The 23,271-nt window shown below is 40.6% G+C and overlaps 1 protein-coding gene across 4 annotated transcripts in view; it reads left to right on the top strand.

Moving 5' to 3' along the window:
• Nucleotides 1-20,727, top strand: part of TBCK (TBC1 domain containing kinase) — a 173,593-nt gene extending 152,866 nt beyond the window's left edge. For 3 of the 4 annotated variants that reach the window (XM_040967202.1, XM_040967201.1, XM_040967205.1), the window contains one exon: nt 19,246-20,726. In XM_040967202.1, coding sequence (XP_040823136.1) covers nt 19,246-19,356 — 111 coding nt within the window. In that variant the 3' untranslated portion in view covers nt 19,357-20,726. Of the gene's footprint in view, nt 1-19,245 lie in introns of all 4 variants that reach the window. The other variant, XM_040967204.1, reaches the window with a different exon arrangement.
• Nucleotides 20,728-23,271: the final 2,544 nt, after the last annotated feature.

Raw genomic sequence — 23,271 nt, 5'->3', positions numbered from 1 at the left:
ATTGATTTTATATGTCAGATCTTGCGATACTTGATAAATTCTACTTTGTCTCACCGTAAAAACTATTTTGGTATAATGTTGAATACATTACCCTGTTATTTAGATTTTCATTAATGTAAGGCCTAACAGCATACATTAAGATGTGTTTCCTCCCTCATCTGTTACTTTTGAATGACTTTCAGATCGATGTTAATTCTAGCCAGTGCAATAGGCAAGAAAAAAGCCAAATTGGAACATATAGTAGCTAACTATAATTGCTGTAAGCAAAAACAAAACAGAATGAGTCATTTAAAACAATATAATCTCTCTTGGTTACTATGGCTGAAACCCTAAAGTTAGTGTATTAGCAGGACCATGCTTCCTCTGACACACTTGAGGAAATCTTTCCTTGCTGTTCTGTTTCTGACAGTAGCCAAAAAGCCATGCTCTCAGCTTTTATACGTCAGTCTCTGCGCTTGAGCTTACAGTCTTCTCCAGATGTGTGTGTCTTCTCATCTTACAAAGAAATCATTCAGACCCAGGGGCCTACCACTCTAAATGATCTCAACATGCAGACCTACCAGATTTCAAAATAAGGCCGTTTTCTTACATTCTAGAAATGACAAATTTTAGACACTTTGCAACCTAATACAAAGTGGAGATAATAAAGTTAACCCTATTTGCATATGATAGGATCTTTTGTTTAGAAAGCATTCGAAATCGGTGTGCACGCACAAACACCAATACACACAGACAGTTAGAGCAAGTACATGAATTCAACAATGTTCGGAGTACACTCAGCACCAGAAAAATCGGGTCTCTCTCATCCATATGCAAACAAAGGAAAGTCCTAGAAGGGAAATGAGAATTTCATCTACTGAAGAAAAATACTTAGTAACCAAAAGTATAAAATATTTGTTGAGAGTAAATGAGTATCTGAATGATAGAAAGGCATAGATGTTCATGGTTTGTAAGAACTAACTGTTGGAGAGACGTTACTACAGAAAGCAGTGTACAGATTCAATGCAGCCCCTATCAGAATCCCAGAGTTTTTTGGAGAGAGAGAAAAAATGTCATGAAAAAATAGTCAAAACAATCTTTGAAAGAGAACTCAAGACTCCCAACTGCAGAACTTCAGTAATCAAAACTGTGGGCCAGGCCGAATGCTAGCCACATAGAGCAAAGGCGCTGAGAGCCCATGAAGAAACCTCAACTTTTTTTAAAAAGATTTATTTATTTTAATAGAAAGGCAGATTAGCGAAAGAGAGGAGGAACTTCTGTCTAATGATTCACTCCTCAAGTGATCACAATGGATAGTGCTGCACCGATCCGAAGACAGGAGCCTGGAGCCCTTCCGGGTCTCCCACATGGGTGCAGGGTCCCAAGGCTTTGGACCGTCCTCAACTGCTTTTCCCGGCCACAAGCAGGGAGCTGGATGGGAAGTGGGGGCATAGGAATTAGAACTGGCACCCATGTGGGATCACGGTGCATGTGCAAGGTGAGGACCTTAGCCACTAGGCTACCGCACTGGGCCCCATGTTCCACTTCGTCTCTAGATCCTTGAAATCTGAAATTCTATAGAAAATGGATTCAATTGGGGAAAAATCTTCAAAAATTATTCTAGTACAAATGAATATCTACATGTAAAAGAGTTAAGTTGGGATCTTAATGTCACAGTATATAGAAACTAACTCAAAGTGAAGACCCAAATTTAAGAGCTACAACTAAACAATTCATAGAATATGGATATAAATTTTAGTGGCATTAAATCTGACAATGATTTATTATGCCACCAAAAGCATGTCTAACAATAAACAGGGTACCCTCACTAACAAGTAAGATTTGTTTCACAAAAGATACTGCCAAGATACTAAAACCCAGAAGAAGAAATATGTACAATGTCTTAACAGATTTAGCATCAAAATACACATACACAAAAATAAGTTCTGTATCTAGTTACTTATCATTCAACAGAAAGCTAACAGACTTGAAAAATGAACAACACAGGGCCAGCTCAGTAGCCTAGTGGCTGAAGTCCTCACCTAACATGTTCAGGGATACCATATGGGTGCCAGTTAAAATCCAGCAACCTTGGACCCAGCGGCGTGGCCTAGCGGCTAAAGTCCTTGCCTTGAACGCACTGGGATCCCATATGGGCACCGGTTCTAATCCCAACAGCTCCACTTCCCATCCAGCTCCCTGCTTGTGGCCTGGGAAAGCAGTTGAGGACGGCCCCAAAGCCTTGGGACCCTGCACATGTGTGGGAGACCTGGAGGAAGTTCCTGGCTCCTGGCTTCGGGTTGGCATAGCACCAGCCATTGCAGTCACTTGGGGAGTGAATCATCGGATGGAAGATTCTCCTCTCTGTGTATCCATCTTTCAAATAAAAATAAATAAATTTGAAAAAAAAAAAAATCCAGCAGCCCTGCTTCCCATCCAGTTCCCTGCCTGTGGCCTGGGAAAGCAGTATGGGATGACCTAAAGTTTTGGGTCCCTGCATCCACATGGGAGACCCTGAAGAGGCTCCTGGCTTCAGATCAGCTCAGCTCTGGCCATTGCGGCCACTAGGGGGTTGAATCAGACAGAAGATCTTCCTCTCTGTCTCCTCCTCTCTGACTTTGCAATAAAATAAATCTAATTAAAAAAATAAAACAGATGTAAGCAGACATCTTCTGAAGATTTACAAATGGCCAGTAGTGCATGAACAGATACTCAATATTCTTAGTCGTTGAGGAAATGCAAATCAAAACCACAGCGAAATACCACTCCATACTCAAGTACTGGCAAAGATAAGAAATTGGAAATTGCTGATGTGGACATAAGATGATATATCTTCTGTAGAAAACATCTTAAACAGTTCCTTTAGAAAGAGGCGCTGGCATGTAGAAGCCTCTGGCTATAATGCAGCCTTCCTATATCACTTCCAGCTGGCAGCCCAGCTGCTCCACTTCTGATCCAGCTCCCTGCCAATGTGCTTGTGAAGGCAAAGTGCTTGGCCTCTGCCACTCATAGTAAGGAAACCCAGATGTGGTTCCTGGTTTCCAGCTTCGGCCTGGCCCAGTCCTGGCCATTGTAACCAGTCAAGGAGTAAACCCGCAGATAGAGACAGAACAATAATGAGAATCAGTATCTTCTAACTCTGCCTTACAAATAATTCTTTTTTTCTTTTTTAGTAGAATCCAGCAGTGGGTTAAGACGCCACTTGTTACACCAGCATCCCATATGAGCACTAGTTTGAGTCCCAGCTGCTCCCCTTATATTCCAGCTCCCTGCTAGTGCTATAAGAAGGCAGTAAATCGTTCCCCAATTCTTTGGGCCCCTCCTCCATGTGGAAGAACTGGATGGAGTTCTAGGCTCCCAGCTTTGGCCTGGCCCAGCCTTGTCTATTGTGGCTATTTGAGGTCAAATCACTGAATAGAAGGTCTCTCTCCCTCTCTTTTGTTTTTCAAATAAAAGGATGAATATTTAATTTAAAAATTAAACATAGAATTACACAGCAATTGAACTCCCAGGTATACAGCAAAAACAATTGAAAATAAGGACTAGGTATAGCAGTAATATTGGTAGAAGCCAATAGATAAAACAGCCCTGTGTCTGTCAGCAGATGAATATAGCTTATAAACATTAGTAAGAAAAAGCAAACCTAAAAATGATAAATAAGGTAGAAATATCTTTAGTAGATTAGAAATAGCTTCAGTAGATAAATTCAGAAACAAGTAAATTAGTGGTTATCAGGACCTTTGAGGAGGAGGGAATAGAAGCTAATGCTCAGTGGGTCAGAGTATCTGTTCAGAATGATACGGAGAATGGGGAAATAATGAGTGGGGATGGTTATACAAATTCTGAGTGCAGTTATTGCCAATGATTTATCTATCTGAAAACAGTTAACAGGTCTTATATATACTACCTCAATTATTAAGGGAAGAAAGGTTTTAGGGTTTGATGTGTTCAGGCTCTTCGCCTAACGTCCACTAGAATGACCCTTACAATTTTTGGTCAGACAGTGGTTGAAGAAAATTGTTTTTATGGGGTCTCTTTTACTTCAAATTTTGTTTGAAAAAAAAAAAGAGAGAGAGAGAGAGAGAAAGAACTATTTTCAAGCAGGTAGCAGATTTTCCTTTGAAAATGAAATCAGTGCACTGCTACTGGCAGAGTTATTTTGAAACGATTAAGAAAAGCATAGTTGACTGGTTTGGAAAAGGAAGCAGGAGTGCCAATCCTAGTCATACAGTTACCAGTTATCAGTACAGATGTGCAATTTCATGTTAGATCCACATTTGGACCTGGGAATTTTTTGTTTGTACAACAGCAGGCATTGATTGTAGCTTTTCTTTCTTTATACCATCTGCTAACACCTGGCAAAATGACTAGTCTGAAAATTCCACAAATGAAGTTATTGAATGAAATAGGATACAGTACACTAAAAAGTGGGAATGTCATTAAAATCTCCAAGAAGACATAAATGAACCACTTCTCCTCTATATGTCATTAAAAATCACCCATTTGGCATACAAATTAGAACAAGAATGCCATTTGTGATCATGTGTGAAACATGAAGAGATTACCACATTTATTAACTATTTATTTGGTTAGTCTTGAAACACTTCATGGGAAAGTATGTTTTCTGTTAAATCCGTTTTCCATGTATTTTTTCAAGTACCTCCTCCATGTTATCTAAGCTTATAAGACATGGAACAAATCTGAGAAGTACAACTTATTCACATAATTTGAAAATGAAACATTTAGTAAGTCATTGGCCATTTTTTATTATTTTTTAATTATTGTTATGAGGTGGTTGCTTTACAATTACCACTTCACTAAAGTCGCTTCTACACTGATTACATGAAAAACTTTTTTTAACCTTTTATTAGCAACATAAAATACTACTTGTCCCAGAATAGAGCAAAGAAGAATACAAAGATCTTGGTTTAATCAGAGTCTCATTGTAAGGTTTCCCTGGACCAGAATTAAATTGCTCTAGATCTGAGTTGTCATTCCATAATTCTCTCATCCTAACAGTTAAATAAAGCTCTAAGCTGTTGTGTAACTAAGCATATTCAGATAGGCAGTCGACACTGCTATGTTCGCTTTAAAGGAAGTCAGATAATCTCAGGTTAATGAAGTGGACTCCTAAGACTCCAAAGACTGTGCTACTGCACCAAGGGAAAATTTTATTTTGTGATAACCCTTGCTGCTCTATGGCCAAGTTCAATGGGATAAACCAAATACAGACTACATCTATTAGAAGATGTGTGAGAGTCAGAGGACCTCTGTATAAACAAGCAAAAAGTGAAGTCAAGTCTTAATTACATCACATTTAAAATAAAATATCTGGCAAGATTTCCTCTCATCTTAGTGCACAGGTTATCTTGAAGGAAAAAAAAGTCCTCTTTGATTGCTGAACTAGAAATAGAATCCCTAAGCACAGAGAGAACAGCACACTGTATGAACAGAAATCCTCATAAAACAATGTCTAATCCCAGAAACCAAGGATAAGTAAATTTTGGAGTTAGGCAAAAATTATTTGTTAGGCAGAGATAGAAATAGCATACCATATGCATCACTTATAAAGTGAACAAAGACGTTACAGAACATTTTTGTATTGTTGAACAGATTGCTCTAAACATTTTGATTAATAATAAATGTTATCTGCATGAAAATATATGAAGTGAACATAGCAACCATTATCCACATTGTCCCACTTTCAACCTGAACCGAAGGACTCATATCTAAGCTTGAAGAAACTCCCCAGGTAATGCATCTTTTCTGAAAGTGAAGTATGGCATTTGGCAAGAACGGTAGCAGTCTAATAGCTTGCTTAATGTGTTATTCAATTACTTTCTTCCTTTGTGGTAAAATATGACCGCGAAATGCAACTACAGAGATATACTGATGGCAAAACTGACCAACAACTTGCACCAACACAGCAGGAAGGCTCCAATTTATATTTTTCTAACTTTTAGTAAATCTTGAGGAAAATTATAAACATCAACTGCTATGTTAGTCTCTCATACTCACAAGACTTAAGAAATAATTACTACTTGTAATTATGGAACATATTTGGCGGTTGTAATTCTAATAAGATTCCATCTTTGACAGTGTATCACACCAAAAGAAAAAAGGGGGGTGGCTATCTGGGTAAGACATTGAAGGAATCTATTTTTCAGTTAGTATTGACAATCTGTTGGAAATTTTAGAGATGGTTCTTTTTGCCCTAAAATGTTATTTTGCCCTTGTCATGAAGAAAAACATTCATCTGAACACAATTTCCAATTACCACGTGTTGTTAAAGTTATATTTATATGTGTATGTGGAAAATATGCACACATATTTAGTATGCATATATTTTCTAAATGGTATTTTATTCCAAAGCCAGGACAGAGACAATTTGGTGGATATTCTGAACAAGCAGTGTGGGTGGTTGATGCTTTCTACATGTGGCATATAATGTTTAAGTTTAGTATTCAACAGCTGTTTTTAACTGAAAATTACCAGATCCATAGTAAACACCATATGCCACTGTAACTCTTTTAAAAGCTAATAGCGCAGCTGGGCTCATTTACACCTCTCTAGTCACCAAGCTTGTGCTCCTTCAGATATTAGCCTTGAAGTTCATTTGTGCTGTGGCAATATGAAACTTTGCCCCAACTCTTCCCTCCCCTTTACCTTCTGGGTCCCTTAACCATGCCAGACCAAGTTGTGCAATAGCACAGTGATCAATGGTAGCTTTTACCTTTTGCCATACTTTTGTCCTAGTTCTAATCTGCTCAGGCTATGAGAACAAAATACGATAGCTGAGTGGTTTAAGACCATGGTAATTTATTTCTCGCAGATGCTGAGAAGTCCAAGACTCCTGCAGATCTGGTGTCTAGTAAAGGCCTTTTGATTTGTGGAAGGCTAGCTGTTCTCAGAGGGTCTCAAAGGGTCCTATCCCATCACCTCATCACATCCTTAATGCCTACCTCCTAATACTGTCACTTTGGAGATTAGCATTTCAGCATGCTCATTTTGATTCAGAAATAAACATTCAGGCCATGACATTCTCCTCTCTCTGGCCCTGTTCTTAGTTTGCTCAAACCCTTCCTCTAGATTTGATTTCAGATATCTGAAATTATGCTACTAAATATATACACTCAGAGCAAAATGGTAGTGGAAGGTTAGCCACCACTTAAAATGCCTACACCCCACAGCAGTCCATGGATTCAGTACCTGGTTCTGGGTTCTCATTTCACTTTTCTCCAAAGCAGCTCCTCAGCAGCAGCGGTAATGGCTCAAGAAAGTGAGTTTGTTGAGATTCTTTAACAAGGTGGAGGAATCCACCATGGTGGGAGGGGTTGGAGTGGGGTTGGGGGAATCCCAGAGCCTATGAAACTGTGTCACATAATACAATTAATAAAAAAAAATGTATAGGGAGGGAAATCCCTAAATTGACAAAACTGTATCATGGAAAATAATAAGATACCAAAAAAAAAAAAAAAAGAAAGAAAGAGTTTGCCATGTGGGAGACTTGGATCACATTGCAAACACCCAACCCTGGCTGCAGCCCAGCCCCTGTCCCTGCCGTTACAGGTGTCTGACCAGTGAAGCCACTGACTGCAGTGACCTCTTTCACACTCTACCAAATACGTAAATGAACAGATAAACACATAGGGTTTTTTGAAGAGTCACAGTTACACTTAGAAACACTTAAAGTCAACTCAGCATATGTGTTTTCCTTATAATAAATTTCTCTAACTTAGATACTGTCTCTGCAGTTCTTCAGATTAACGTGATTCTTTTAAACCACTTGGAATAGAACCGTTCAACTGTCAGGAAATTTTATTAGGCCACTTCATAGTTGTACTTTAGCATTTAGATTAAAAATGGGAAGTGAATCTCCATTACCAGTTACAAGTCTGCACAGAATTCTTGCTTACTCGTAGTATAACTATATACACTGGCTATGGTTAAATTTTCTTCCTTTTTCCTTGCCTTGCTTGTCAGCAAATGTTCTAATCTGTACATAAGGTAATAAATATTTCAAATATAAAAGCAAATTGAACACACTGGAAATGGTATAAAGATTTAAAATAAGTGGGAAAACCCTTTCCTCCAGTGCTCTAATTTGATAAGTGATGAAACAGAATCTACTATGAAAGGCCCATAAACTAAGAACCATCCCATAGTCACTGCTCTCACAGCTTTTCATAAATGGTGTGTGGTAAACAGATCTTAAAGCACATAATCCTAAACTTGTCTTTTTTTTTAAACGAATTTACTGAAAATATGAAAGTTACAATATAAGCAGTTTTAATAGAGACTGGGAGTTTGTTTCCAGTTTCCAGGAAAAAGCAAGTCATCATCTGCCTCTTAGGATTGATCCCTGGCACTTAAATTCATGGCCAGTATTGGCTGAATGTTATCTTGGCAAGTATGTGTTGTTCTCATACCCACCCTGCCCTCCACAGCCCACCATTTAATTATTCATTACCACAGGAATGTTTGTGGCTCAGTGAGAAACTAAGTTGCCCTCGTGCTTGACCTACAGAGTTTGGAACTTGGCTGTGATCTATCACAGTCCTAGGCGGGCTTTGATTCTGGGTTTTTATTGTATACATTCTTTTCAGACCATGCTATACTTTGTGTAATATGACCAGAGACTTCAACACAGCATAGGTATACTTTTCCAGTTGTCCAGTGTAAGCAGAAGTTAATAAATGATACTTGTTGAAAATTCTGCTCCCAAGAATCTCTCTCTCTCTTTCTCTCTCTCTCACATACACACAAATTGTACCATCAAACTTCATATGGCATTACAGGGTGGAGTTTTTTTTATCAGAAGAGGCTTGTCCTCTAACATGAGCTGGTATACATTAGGAGTAAGAATTGTTTTTTTTTTAAGTTTTATTTATTTTTATTGGAAATTCAGACACACAGAGAGGAGAGACTGAGAGGAAGATCCTCTGTCCACTGATTCACTCCCCAAGTGGCCACAACAGCTGGAGCTAAGCCAATCCAGGAGCCCAGAGCCTCCCCCAGGTCTCCCATGTGGGTGCAGGGCCCCAGGTTTTGGGCCGTGCTTAACTGCCCTTCCAGGCCACAGACAGGGAGCCAAATGGCAACCGGGCCGCCGAGACACGAACCAGCTCCCACATGGGATCCTGGCATGTACAAGGCAAGCACTCCAGCCGCCAGGCTACCGCACACGGCCCAGGAGTAAGAATTCTTTTCAGGCAACTATTTTTACCATAGTTAGCTTTTCAAACACTGTCATTCCTGGAAGGACTTGTTTGAAAGTCTAAACCATTGTTAAACACTAATATATAAATCAGTACAGAAAATCCAGATGCCCTCTTCATGAATGCGGAGTGGCGATCATAAATTTTAAAGTGAAACGGATTAGTATAAAGGGAAGCTTAACCTAGCACTCATCAGAAATTTTGTAAGGTGAACCCATTGAACTCGCTGAAATTATGTCCACAGTGATATATATACTTGTCTTTTAAAGATAAAAAGTTGCATAGCTTTCTCCTGATTACCAAGATGATACATGAACCAGTGGAATTAAGTCATTGACAGAAATCACTACATCATACACAGCTCGCTATAAACACTGCAAAGCACTGCATTATCTCTTCCGTTTAAGGCCGTGCCTGTTTTAAAGTCTGAAGTGAGACAGCTGTAAATGACTTTTTCAATAAAGGAGAAATTAGAGGAGTATGATGGGAAAATACTATAAATCATGCACTATGTTAATATAGCTAATGTAGTCATCCTAATGGCCCTGTAAATTCGCTAATAAAATATATATTACTCACTTAAAAGGTGAAAAAATTAGGATATATGTTTTATTTGTTCAAGAAACTATAAAAATCCACTGCTAATATGGTGTGCTGCCATCAGAATTCACCGTGCCACAATACTGGACCTTCCACTGTAAACTTCTACAGTAAGAAAATTTGTTGTTTCTATTTTAAAAATTTGTTTTTCTAACTTGGAAAGTCAGAAATACAACGAGAGGGGGAGATAAAGAGATCTTCCATCTGCTGGGTTACTCCCCAGTTGGCCTCAATGGCCAAAGCTGTGCCAGTTTGGAAGTTGGGAGCCAGGAGCTTCTTCCAGGTCTCCCACATGGGTGCAGGAGCCCAAGGCTTTGGGCCCTTCTCCACTGCTTTCCCAGGCCATAAACAGGGAGCTAGATCAGAAGTGGAGCAGCCAGGACACAAACCAGCACTCATATGGGATGCTGGTACCACAGGGAGAGGATTAGCCTGCCGTGGCACCGCACAAGTGCTCATTTCTATTTTTGCATGTTTCATCATCACAGGTTTTTGAGTGAATTTTATTATAGGTACGCATTAAAAGATGTAAATTGTCTTGCCTTTTTCAACTCTTATTCCTGTTACAGGAAAATAACTCATAGAATTAAATGAGTGTTCTTATAATTTGCCCTAAGTTCTTTCTGTCTTCTCCACTGGTAATAATCTCTGTCATCTCTCCTAATGAGCACCTAGCCTAATGGCTGACATACAGTAGATGCTCAAAAATTATTTGTTGAGAGAACAGATATGATAATCAGCAGATATTGGAGCAAGTATTATTGGGCACTGTTTTATGCATTTGATGTAATAGTAATAGGGAAAATAAAGTCTACTTTCATGAAGGTGGTCAGGGAATAAACACATATCTGCCTATGTCAAGCAGTTGTAAATGTTGAAATAAAAATAAGGTAGAAGGAGGAAAGTTTTGGTGGCTCCTTAGCAAAGCACTGTTTTGGAAGATGTGAACAAAAGATTTTATATAATCTGATTTTTGTTTTAAATTAATGTCTGGTTGCCATATAAAATTAAAAAGGCTGAAAATGTACGTGAGGGAACGATCTGCAGATGTTTCTAGAACACACTAAAGACCTCAGATTTTGCATAAAACAAGAGACCGTTAAAGTGCTTCTGAGAAGAGAAAATAATCTGATTTATACTGTTTTTTTTTAAGATTTATTTATTTATTGCAAAGTCAGATATACAGATAGGAGGAGAGACAGAGAGGAAGATCTTCTGTCCGATGATTCACTCCCCAAGTGAGCGCAATGGGCCGATGCTATGCTGATCCAAAGCCAGGATCCAGAAACTTCTTTCGGGTCTCCCACACGGGTGCAGGGTCCCCAAGGCTTTGGGCCATCCTCGACTGCTTTCCCAGGCCACAAGCAGGGAGCTGGATGGGAAGTGGAGCTGCCAGGATTAGAACGGGCACCCATATGGGATCCCGGCATGTTCAAGGCAAGGACTTTAGCCGCTAGGCCATGCCGCCGGGCCCCTGATTTATACTGTTAAAAGGTTTACTCTTTATGTGAGGAACAGGCCAAGGATGGAAGCAGCGGAGGCCTTCTGGAAGGTTTAACAATAATGCAGACAAGAAATAATGGTCACTCAGGTTAACAATGGTATTACAAGTGATGAGATGTGGTCACAATTATGTTTTGGAGGTTAGAAGCTGAATGATAATGTTGATAGAAAAAAAGAAATTTGCCCAAGCATAACCAGAAAAACGGAGTTGTCATTTTCTGGTGACAAGGAAGATCAAGAGGTTGAGCTACACATAGAGTGGGAATCACATGTCTGTTTGAAGCTGTGAAGTTTGAGAAATCCATTCGGATCCAAGTGCCTAAAAGATGGTGAGGAAGCAGATTGATGAGCTTAGAGTTCAGGAGAGAGGTTAAAGCCATAAATTTAGGGTCATCAGGGCACTGAGGAGACTTAAAGCAAGGGACCAAATGAAATCACTATGGAAATGAATACAGCTTAAAAAAAAAGTTCCCAGGACTAAGGCAACAGGCAGGGGTGAGCACGCACGAAACCCCACACAGTGGGTAACACGTGCAGCTGCTGCAGGAGGCCCGCAGGCAGCGGAGGCAGCCGTCTAGAGCAGGGGGGTTTTGAAAGGAGGAAAATGTGCCGGATGATGCCAGTTGCTTAAAGGAGACTCAGACTCTTAGACGCTGGAATTGATCAAGTGGCAAAGCAAAGGTTAATAAAACTATTCTAGTATAAGGATAGAGACAAAGATCTGATTGGAGAGAATTTTAGAAAATAGGCTTCTTGCAAGAAAGGACAGGGATAGAACAAGCCTGTACATGAAACGAGACTCAAAATTGTGACACCCATCTTTCACAGGATGTGGGCTTTGACCAGTGAGCGTGAATACCTGTGATCGGATGGGGTCGAGAGAGAAGAGGACATTGATGTAACACGAGCTAATTGGAAATTGGAACATTGATTTTATTATGACATTATCGTTCCTTGCATGCTGTTTTTTCCAAAATATTTTAAGATACAATTTACATACCAAAAAACGTACTTAAGAGTCCAGATCATGAGTATTTTGTTACCGCACTCATAACACCCAAGTTAAGAACACAGCTTTATTAGCACCCCAATGGTTCTCATGATTTCTCCACTTCAATGTCTTGCTTCCAAAAGAATATATAGAAACAACTTGGTTGAAAGATATTTATAATATAACAGAATACTAGTCAGTCATGAAAAAAAATTATCTTTCAAAACAAAATGAATAGAGTTGGAGGCCACTATGCTGGTGAAATGAGCCCATTTAAAAAAGACAAATATCATGTTCTGATTTGTGGTAACGAATACACAGAGTACAGAAAAAGTAATGTGTGTGAATGAAATGGACATGTTGAAATTTGGTTGTTCCCACCCCTTGTCTGTACTCAGAAGGAGCAGTGGTCTACTTACTGCTTGTTCAATTCCTGAGTGGACAACTGAGCTTGTATGTCATCAAGAATAGAGAAGATAAAGAAATAGGAGAGAGGTGTGCAGGAGGAAAAGTAAAAAGAATTATTATGTTCTTAAAACTTTCTGTGAAACACATGAAATCAATTCCCTGTGCATAAATAAGTTTTTAAGTTCACTATAATCATCCTTGTTAGACAAGATTGAGGTATACCGTAGCATGGGTTCTAAATGTATTAGGCACCAATAAAATAGATACCTGTGAAATAAACATGTATCAGAAAGCCTCAGCCATGTAATGGCTTTTCTTGTAAACGTACATACATTTTTTTCCTTATTGCATAGTTCAGATTTTCCAGTTGCTGGGATTTGAATGATCCCTCCAAACTCATGTTGAAATGTAAGGACTATTTTAATAGAATGAAGCAGCAAAACCATCAAGAGTTGCTTCTGTCGAGAGCTCCACCTTCACAAGTGCAGCGAGGCCAGTGGTGAGCTAGCTGTTGCAGAAGCTGACTGCGGATAAAAGGATGAGTGCACAGAGTCCACAGCGCTAAGCCCGGGCCCAGCACGTGCGCTCGCCTGTCCTCTGCTGCGCTGTGATGCCACACCGGCCCTCCCCAGATCTATCGTGTACATACTCGCTTGTCCTGTTACATTGTGATGGCACACACGCCCTCCCCAGCTCTGGCCATTTACTCGGACACGCCAGCCTCCAGGACTGTGAGAAGTACACTTCTTGTGTTTGTAAATTTCCCAAACTCTCATGGCAGCCAAAAGGAAGTAAGACTTCAGTATGTCTAACCTAATACCCTACAATGACCCGTTTGACCCTTCCTTGCCACAGGTGCCCCTGTGGACTGTAAAGTGATCAATGACCTTGTAGCTACCCCCTTGGCCCTGCCCTCCTTCTGGTTTCACTTCTGTGAGTGAAATCAGAAAATAAAGCAACCGCTACCTGATTGTTATTAGATGTTGTCTCTGTGACAACCAGTTCATACCTGTGCAGCACTATTACTGAAATAAAAGTATAAAAGATCTTGATAACAAAAAATCTGAGACACAGTTATGGGCTGAACAGAGTAAGAATTAGAGAAAAATACATGTAGTTATATTTAGCTATATAATCAAGATGGATTAGTGGAGTATTAGATAAATTATTACTAGTCCTTTTCACAGCTCTAACGTTTCCCATTGAGATCACTGAGGTGGGATACTCAGACTTGTATTCATAATCCCAAAAATCTCAATAATCAGAACAAGACTGTTTTTAGTTACTTTTATCCATGTTTGCATTATACTCCAGATGGAGATCACCCAGATTCTCTTCTTTATCTTAAGTATACATCGCTGACCTCATTGACCAAACTAGAAACAGTGGCATAATTTAAGATTTAATTATTTTTTTATTAGAAAGTCATATACAAAGAGGGGAGATGGAGAGGAAGATCTTCCATCTGTTGATTCACTCCCCAAGTGGCTGCAACAGCTGGAGCCAAGCTAATTCTAAACCAGGAGCCAGGAGCCGCCTCTAGGACTCCCACATGGGTGCAGAGTCCAATGCTTTAGGCCGTCCTCGACTCCCTTCTCAGGCCACAAGCAGGGAGCTGGATGGGAAGCAGGGCCACAAGGATCAGAACTGGTGCCTATATGGGAAACTGGCATATTCAAGGTGAGGACTGTGGCTACTAGGCTACTACACCGGACCAATTGGTATAATTTGTGTGACATGTCAGCCTAGCCTTGGACACAGAAAATGCTCAGTGTCATTTCCAACATTGCAGAGGGTAGAGAGAATGCATGAGATTAGCTCCAACTCCACAAACGTAAGACGGAGAGCACCATCACTTCTCCTGATGGGATCCATGCTAGTTCCCTTATTTCAGTACCATATCTAACCAAAAAGAGCACTTCCGTACCCAAAGTGCATCATTATTTGGGGGGAAAGGAGAGGACAGATAAAATAGAAGCTTGCCAGGCTCTTGGTCAGTTCCTGCCACTCTGTCTCCAACATGAACTTCAGACTCATTTTACTGTCCGCCTGTGTGCTCATTCCCTGAACCGTTGAAAAGGTGAGCGTTTTCTCGGTTCCCTGCAGCTACTGTGAGCTCGTCCAACAACCTATGACCGAGAGAAGGCGTGATCCCTGTCTCTGTTGCCCTTGAACTCCAGCTTTCCTTAGCTTTTTAATGCCTTGGCCTTAGTTAACCTGCACTACTGTGGCTGCTCAAAAATTCCCTCCTGTACTCACTCTGTTGCTACACCAGAGCTCGGCTTCCTCTGGGCAAACATGCCAGCCACTCTTTATTCCAAGCTAAGATGTAAGATAAAGAGAGAAAACAAGATGAAGCGGTATCCCCAAGAGCCTGCCACACTCAGACACTTTATTCGGAGCAGTACCCATGCAACTCCTTGAAATAAATACCAACACCAGGTCTGAAGACCCAGAGGAATGCTAAAAATGCAAGGGCTCTGCCTTCTCCTTGTGGGAGTACTGCCCACGAGCAGTGCCATCTGCAAGTCCGCAAGACCTGTTCCAGCAGTTGCCAGGTTCTGCCAAGTCCACATGGGCTGTTGCCCTTCACGCGTCAGTGGTCGTGCAGGACTTCCTTTCAGTTTCCAGCCCTGCCAAGACAGTAACCTCTCCTGAGGCAAAGCGGCTATCTGTACACATAGGTACACACTAAGAATAGCAGTTTGAGTGAATGCCATTATCTAATCAATGTCAATACTGGCTACATATTAGATTATTTTGGGAGGCTTTAAAAATTTAGAAATTTAAAATACTGAGACACAACATGGTAAGCTGCCATTTGCAGCACCCATACCCTACTTTGGGGCATTGGTTAAAACACTGCTTCTGACCTGGCTCCCTACTGAGCTCCTGGGCAGAGCAAATGCAGTCCCTGCCAACGCTTGGCAGTCGCAGACTGAAGACGTGGCTCCTGGTTTCAGCCTAGCTCAGCTGTGGTCGTCACAGCCACCTGAGTGGTGAACAGAAGAGGGTCTGCCTCCTACTCCTCCTTTCAAATAAATCTTTTTTTAAAAATTAATGCAGCTGATGTCAAGGCTCTATTCTGAGAGGTTCTCCTTGCTACTGGTCTGGGAGGGCCATGAGAACTGTGGTGTACTGAAAGGCCACGAATAATTCTGGTCTCACTCCTTCCCTCAAGGACAGCACTAAGTCTAGATGTGTGATTTGCATGCGGAGTCTCCATTCCACACACGGCAGCTCTCCCCCAAAGCCCAGGCCTCCCTGGTTTGCTCCCTGAGCTGCCATTAGAGAAAGAGCAAAGGCCAGTCCCCTGCCACGTCCTTCCACCTTCTCCAGCTGTGATGGACTTTGCTTTACTAGTGACGTAACACAGCAGCACGTCACAGCCCTTTGCTGCTCCCCGGCTCTCATGCTACAGCCGCAGAAACTACCCTGAGATCAGCGTACAGCTCTGCCCATCACCTCTGGGTTCTTATTCCTTGCAGGAGGTATAACTCACAAGGAGTAGATGGAACGAGAGGGGACAGCAGAACTAGCAAACAGAATTTTAAAAGGCTCCCCCAGCACTTTCTCAGTTTAGAAACTGTGAACTGCCAAGCACCATCAGCCTATGCTTTTGTAATGCCCGTGCCATGTTTTACATTACTGTCTCCCCATCCACTGAACTGTAAACACTCAAAAAACCAAAGCAGTGGCTGTACTTAGTAGGTGCTCAGAGAAATGCCTGATCAGTGATCCACCAAATAAACCCCCACGTGCAGGAGAGCTGGTTCCCTGGTGAGAGTGGGAAGGACCCAGTGTGCTTTCCCTGCTCCGGGCCCACAGTTCACAGGCGTAATTGGAGCCTGAAACAGGAGCAGAGCAACAGAACTCACAGTCTCAACATTGCTTTTAAACATAGCTTTTCTTCTTAAAAAGTCATCTAAGCATTCACCATCTCCTTGTATTCCACGTCTGCTTTCTTTTAGACCTCCCACATAGCAGCAAGCCCATGATTCCCAATTGCCCCCTTAGTCTCGTCACCATTCCTGTTTTCCAGCTCAGCAGCAGCCTCGTTGTTATGCCCCTCCTTACAATAACAGTTAGAAATTTTGAACTGCAGCATAATTTAAAAGAGATTAGTCAACTGTACAGTAAGTCCTTCTTTGCCCATTTTAACTTCCACAGTGTTTGGAAAGTTCTGAAAGCTGCGACCACATATCCACAAGGCCTTCTGAGTAATGCTATGTTTATCTTAGAATTCCAGCCTACATGGTAATTGTACACTGCCTGTAGCAGATGCAGCCAAGAAGTCTCAGTAATGATAGGGTACCATGGACTGTGCTGCCAACACAGGACTCGGGCCAGATGAATGTGGTGCCTCCATTCTTGAGGACTGGACTTCCAAGAGGAGTACACAGCAAGAAGATGAAAGCCAACCCACCTAGTCCACCTGACACCTTTGAAAACCAGGGGCACTTTCCTAGGCAGCATTAATCAGTACTCAGAATTTCCATCTGGTAGCTCTCCGAAAACAGGATCTGCTACAGGAGCAGGCATTTGAATCTCAAGGTGCTGCAAAGGATGATGCAGAAGATACTGTTGCAGCAGCATAGCAAACCACTTGTGAGTTGAAGTTTGCCAGTGCAGTAGCATCGGCCTGCTAACTAGAACCTTTATCCTTTCAACTTAAGGCTATTTTTTCCAGAATGGATTCCCTGTTTAGAACCATGGGTGCTCATTAAGAATACACTTTCCTGAGCCCCAGATCAATACAGCATGATCTCCAGGGGTGACACCTTGAACTTCTCAAGCCACTCAGCTGATTCTTTCAGCCCTAAAATTTCCACTGCTGCCTTTAAAGTTCATGGTTAAACTTAAAAAAAAAAAAGGCAATGACTGTTAGCTGGAATTCTTCATTTTCCGTGATTGGTCATCAAGTTTTTTACATAGTAATTGGTAAGAACTAGAGGAGTCCAGTACCCAAGGAAGAATGACACAGTTCAAAGGAGAAAGAATATAAGTAGAACAGCCAATAAAAAGGTGTATTTACTTTGTGTTCCATGTTACACAGTCATTTATCATTGTTTAGTTTAATCCAGCAAACATGAAAGTCAAAAAGTTTGTGGGAAAATCGAATTACAATCATTAAGTTTTTTTCTTACACGATATGCTTTCTCTGTGAAGTTTTTGTGGACCCCTTATGTATTCATCCCTTCTTCCATGAGCCATACATTAGCATAATAATAATGCAGAATCACTGTCCTTGAGGTTTTTCTTTAGATTTACTTACTTTTATTGGTAAGTCAGATGTAAAGGGACAAGGAGACACAGAAAGAAAGCTCTTCCATATGCTGCTTCACTCCCTAAGGAACTACAATGGCCAGCACTTAGCCAATCTAAAGCCAGGAGCCAGGAGCTTCTTCTGGGTCTCCCAAACGGCTGCAGGGTCCCAAAGCTTGGGGCTGTCCTCCACTGCTTTCCCAGGCCACAAGCAGGGAGCTGGATGAGAAGTGGAACAACCAGGACATGAATTAGCACCCACATGGGGTCCTGGTACATGCAAGGCAAGGACATTAGCCACTAGGCTACCTCCCAGGCACTGTCCTTGAGGAGTTTACAGTTTGTATAGGAGTCTATTACATTGGTAATTTACCATGTGGGCAAAGAGATGCACACAAAAAATATTAGCGGCTAAGATGCAGGGACTGTAATGGGGACTTGGCTCCTAGAGAAGGAAGTGCCTCAGTAGGAAAATAGAAGTTAGATTTTGGGGTGTGTGGGCAGGGAGAAGGAAGGTGACTGCTGAGGAACAGAAAGTGATTTAGAAACTGGGGAGAATGGAGCATGTCTCCAACAGAGTGACCTACTTGAACACAGCTCCGAGTCGTAAAGCAGGATGGTGCTTTATAAATCAGGATAGACAGGAATTCAGGCCTACTCGCTCGTGGAAGTGCCAGCCTGGGTAAGTGGAGGCAAGCGCAGAGAGATGTGCATGTGGGGACTGATTACAGGAGGCCTGACTCTGTCAGGCACCTAGGAGGATTCCAAGGTGAGAGCCTCAAAATATTGATCGTGATAGCTGCAAAAAATGCTACAGCTTACTCGTGGACCCTCCCTGGGATACTGTGCATGTAACTGAAGTAACTCATAAGTTGACCATACTATCAAATTATATCAAACAGACGTCAGTTTGTTTTAACGTTCAGCATGGAGGGATTTATATAAAACATTAATGAACTCCAGAGAGAGAGAGATTGGGAATCAAGTTGAGAAGGGTTGAACTCTCATCCTATATCCTTTGACACTGAATTTGAATTCCTTATCATGTGTATCTATTACCTTTAAAGGAGAACGAAAACAAAAAATTTGGCATGTAGCATTAAGGAGTTGGTCTGTCAACATAACAGTGATTTAATGTATATTAAACGAAAGGCATGCCTTGTTCACCCAGCAGTGATGGAAGGAGTAATATTAGAATAGTATGACTGTGATAATCTAGAAATATCAGAGTTGCACAGCTCCTGTGTACACCCTCTATAAATATGGTCTTTTTCTTTCCAGTTTGCAGCTCATCTTGTGAAGATGAAATACCCACGGATCTGTATTCTGGATGGTGGCATTAATAAGATCAAGCCAACAGGCCTGCTCACCGTGCCATCGCCTCAGATATGAAGAGCCTGGTGTACAACATGCAATGGCGTCCCAAGCATGCCAGAGGACAGAGTGGCAGCAGCACGCAGCAGCACAGCCCTCCCTAGCCATGCCAGCCATGACAGACCAGACATCCAGATTGTTGTATTTCCACAAAGCATTGTCACAAATCATTTTTATATCTCATGACTCAAATAGTCAACTATCCTGGCAAGAAACTTGACTGCACATGTAGTGCCGAAAGAATTTTCTTAACAGTGAAATCAGAGCATGCATTTTTACCACACAGCCCCATGAAGCCGGAGGAATTCAGCTGACATGACAGATTTGCGTTATCAAGAAATCCCACTTGCACTGAAAAGGCTGCCCGGCATCGCAGTGAGCAGCAGTCCCAGCCTCGCATCGCTCAGAAATACAGACTTGATGTGGGTCGAAGGCCTCTTTCCATGGAGAAAATTAAGAAGTTATTCACAGTGCATTCCTAATAAATAAATCTAACTGTTGTTACAGCGTGTCTGTGTGTGCAGAGGGAATAGTTTGACCTACTGCATGAAAAAGTGGTAGTTTAGTCCCAAAAAAGTGAAATTCAGAAACCATTCATGTTAAGTGGGTTGTCTATTGAGCTCCTATAGCCAAGAAACCAACAATAGGGGCTTAACCAAGTGCCCTGGCTTCAGTCAGGCTAACAGCCCAGGGCTAACAGGGTGGTTTCTGTCGTTACATTCTCTAATCACTTTACCAGCCATACCACAGGGCTCCCATCTCAAATATGAAAGTGGCTACTCAGCTCTCGTCATCACATCTACATGTAAGAAGGGCTTCGGAGAGAAAGCGGGGACAGAAATAGGAAAGAAAGAGAAAAGAAAAAGGGAGGCTTACCACTACCCTTCAAAAGCACATACCCAGGAGTTGCATGAATTCCTTCTGCTTACATAATCATGGGTGAGAACTTAGGAACTTTGCTGCATCATACACATGGAAGGAAATCAGAATGTACTGTTTGGTCAGATGCAACTGCCCCAGCTAAAAAAATGCACTGCTGTGTAGGAAGACTAAAACTCCCCGAGGGACAGACTCAGCCTCTTCCATATGATTTTAGAATTTAACTACTATACTTCATTGACTCTAAGATATATCAAAATTATATATGCCATGAAGATAAAATATAATAAACTAATATGCCATCAATTATAAAATGTGTTCCCATTTCAGAAACCTGGAAAATAGGCATCTTATATATTATTTGAGTATCTTCGATTTTGTTTAAACTAGAAAGTTGTCATTAATCTGTAATGTATATTTGTATTCAATGTTAAGGCTATTGAGGTAGGGAAATTCAGTAGACACCTCAACCCAACCTGCTGGATCAAAGATTTGGTATCATTGTTACTTATGTTGTAATCTTTGCATCTCCTTTTTTATTGAGAAGGTCAGAGACCATATTGTCTTATTACCTTTAGCAACCCACTACATTGAATATTTCCATTTAATATAAAAGGAAATTGAATCTCTAGGGAAGTTAGAATCTGTGACTGGAGGAGAAACAGCCCATGTTTTTTTTTCAACTGCCTCACTCATCTAGTACCTAATAATATATTAGTAAATTAGATAATTCAGTGAATAAAGAAAGGATTTCTACATTTATGTCCAGATATGAAATTTGATCAAGAAATCAAATTAGATAATTCCTAACATAAGGTTGTTGTACTCTTTTGCAAAACATAAAATGCTATATTTGCAAAGAATATTTAAAATGTCTAATACTTATCCAAGATTGAGAGAAGGAAGTTCTTTGATGTCAGAAACGAAGAGGAATGCAAGGCACAGCTCATTTCTCGCCTGGGTAGTATGCACTGGTCCGGGCCTGGGAACGGGGGTTGTGAAGTGCACATCCGGATAGAAGAAAACATCTTGAGCCTTCTGATGTTTCCATTGGTAACTATCCACCAAGCCCAAGATAGAAAATTATTGTGTTTGTGATATTTTTCAGTTTGAGCATTCAATGACAAACATCCCTCATAATTATCATCTTAGATTTTGTGTGAAAAATGGTAAAATCATAAAATTTAACTGATACAACTTTTAGATTTGTAACCTAGTTTTATCTCATGTATTGTAAAGAGTGCACATTGTACATTATTGGAAAGGTCAAGTTTTCAAAGCTCACATACATCTCTGTCCTGAGTGACTTTCTTGTTGAGGTCTTAGAACAGGTGCTTGTGAAGAATGAGTGTGGATCTTGATCAGTTCAGTGTTCTATAAACAGCTTATGGCATGCATGGTTTCTGCTGTGACCTCAGGCCCAGGGTTTGTCTTGAACTGTTATTCTTTACTGTATTTTCTCATTCTGTTCTGGGTGCCTATTTTCTGTTTTACTGACCATAGCTTGTACATCATGGTGTTCAGTTTGTGTGCTCACTCTAACCCACAAACAGTGAGCAGACAGATACCAAGGCCCCTGATCACCAGGGGTCCTGGATGCTTTACATTGATCCTCCGAGTCATGTCCTTTCTTGGCTTAAAATTAATCTTGGAGTTAGAACAAATGCATTTAAAACATTAGATCAGATTTCAAATGATGCTTCTAGCCATACTGACTGATTCAGTTTCTGAAATAGCTAATACACAGAAATCAGAATAAATGCTGGCAAGGATGTGGGGGGAAAGGAACCCTAATCAACTGTTCGTGGGAACATAAACCAGTACAACCATTATGGAAGATCGTATGGACATTCCTCAAATATCTAAAAACATATCTACCATATGACCCAGCCATCCCACTCCTAGGAATTTATCCAGACAAAATGAATCAGCATTTGAGAGAATTTTCTGTACCTCCATTTATTTAACAGCTCAGTTCACACTAGCTAAGATGTGGAATGAACCCAGATGCCCATCAGCTGATGACTGGATAAAGAGAATGTGGTGTGGAGACGGAGACACAAAGAATAAAATCTTTCCTTTTATAAACCGTTCAGTTGGAATCCAGAATACTTAGTGTAATAAGCTAGTCACCAAAAAGACAAATATCTCATGTTTTCCCTGATCCATGATAACTAATACATAGAGTATGGAGGGTAAAACTGTAACATAGGAGTAAGGGTGACATCCTGGAATTTGATTCTTTACAACCTTTTGTTTATATCCTGAAGAGTTGTAGGCTTTTTAATTATTGTTCTTGTTTACTATGTACTGATATTTTTACTTAATAGTGTTACACCTGTGAAATGTGAAACTTTTCATTTTATATAAATAACAATTAGAAATTACATTTCCAAAATTCCTAGAAATGAGTTTTTTAGAAAAAGAATACATGACCCATGTTCTTTTTGAAAAGCCAATAGGCCTGTGTCTCAACAGGCTAATCCTCCACCTTCAAGTGCCAGCATCCCATATGGGCACCGGTTCATGTACTGGCTGCTCCACTTCTAAGTAAGCTCTATGCTTTGGCCTGGGAAGGCAGTGGAGGATGGCCCCAGGACTTGGAACCCTGCATGGAACTCCAACAAATAAAGGATTGGAAAAATATTTATTTTTTTAAAAAATCTTCTTAAAGACATTAATGTGATCAACAGCATCAAAACTTAAAAGAATCTGTAGAAAGAAAATAATTTTCTCATTAACTCTGGAAATACTTATTTTCACTACTGTTAGTTTTTTCACTCCGTTATACTGGCATATTTTCCATCCCTTAGGGTACTGAATTTGGTAATTATGTCCTACAATGTGCTGGTTCTTAGTGACTTGAGAGCTGACTGTGCCCAAATTTTCTCAAATCTCGAATGACCTCACAGTGGTAGCTTACAATATGCCATATCCATGGAATTTAAACTATAAAAATAGGCAAATGTCACAAATAGGTCTCATTTTATTCTGATATCTTTTACTAATTTTGGAGAGCCTGTAATTAATACTAGCACATTATTGGTTTTAACC

The sequence above is a fragment of the Ochotona curzoniae genome, unplaced genomic scaffold (genome assembly GCF_017591425.1).
Source record: "Ochotona curzoniae isolate NIBS_2020 unplaced genomic scaffold, NIBS_Ocur_1.0 scaffold_4506, whole genome shotgun sequence".
Taxonomy (NCBI): Eukaryota; Metazoa; Chordata; class Mammalia; order Lagomorpha; family Ochotonidae; genus Ochotona; species Ochotona curzoniae.
This window is presented reverse-complemented; position numbering and strand designations above follow the sequence as displayed.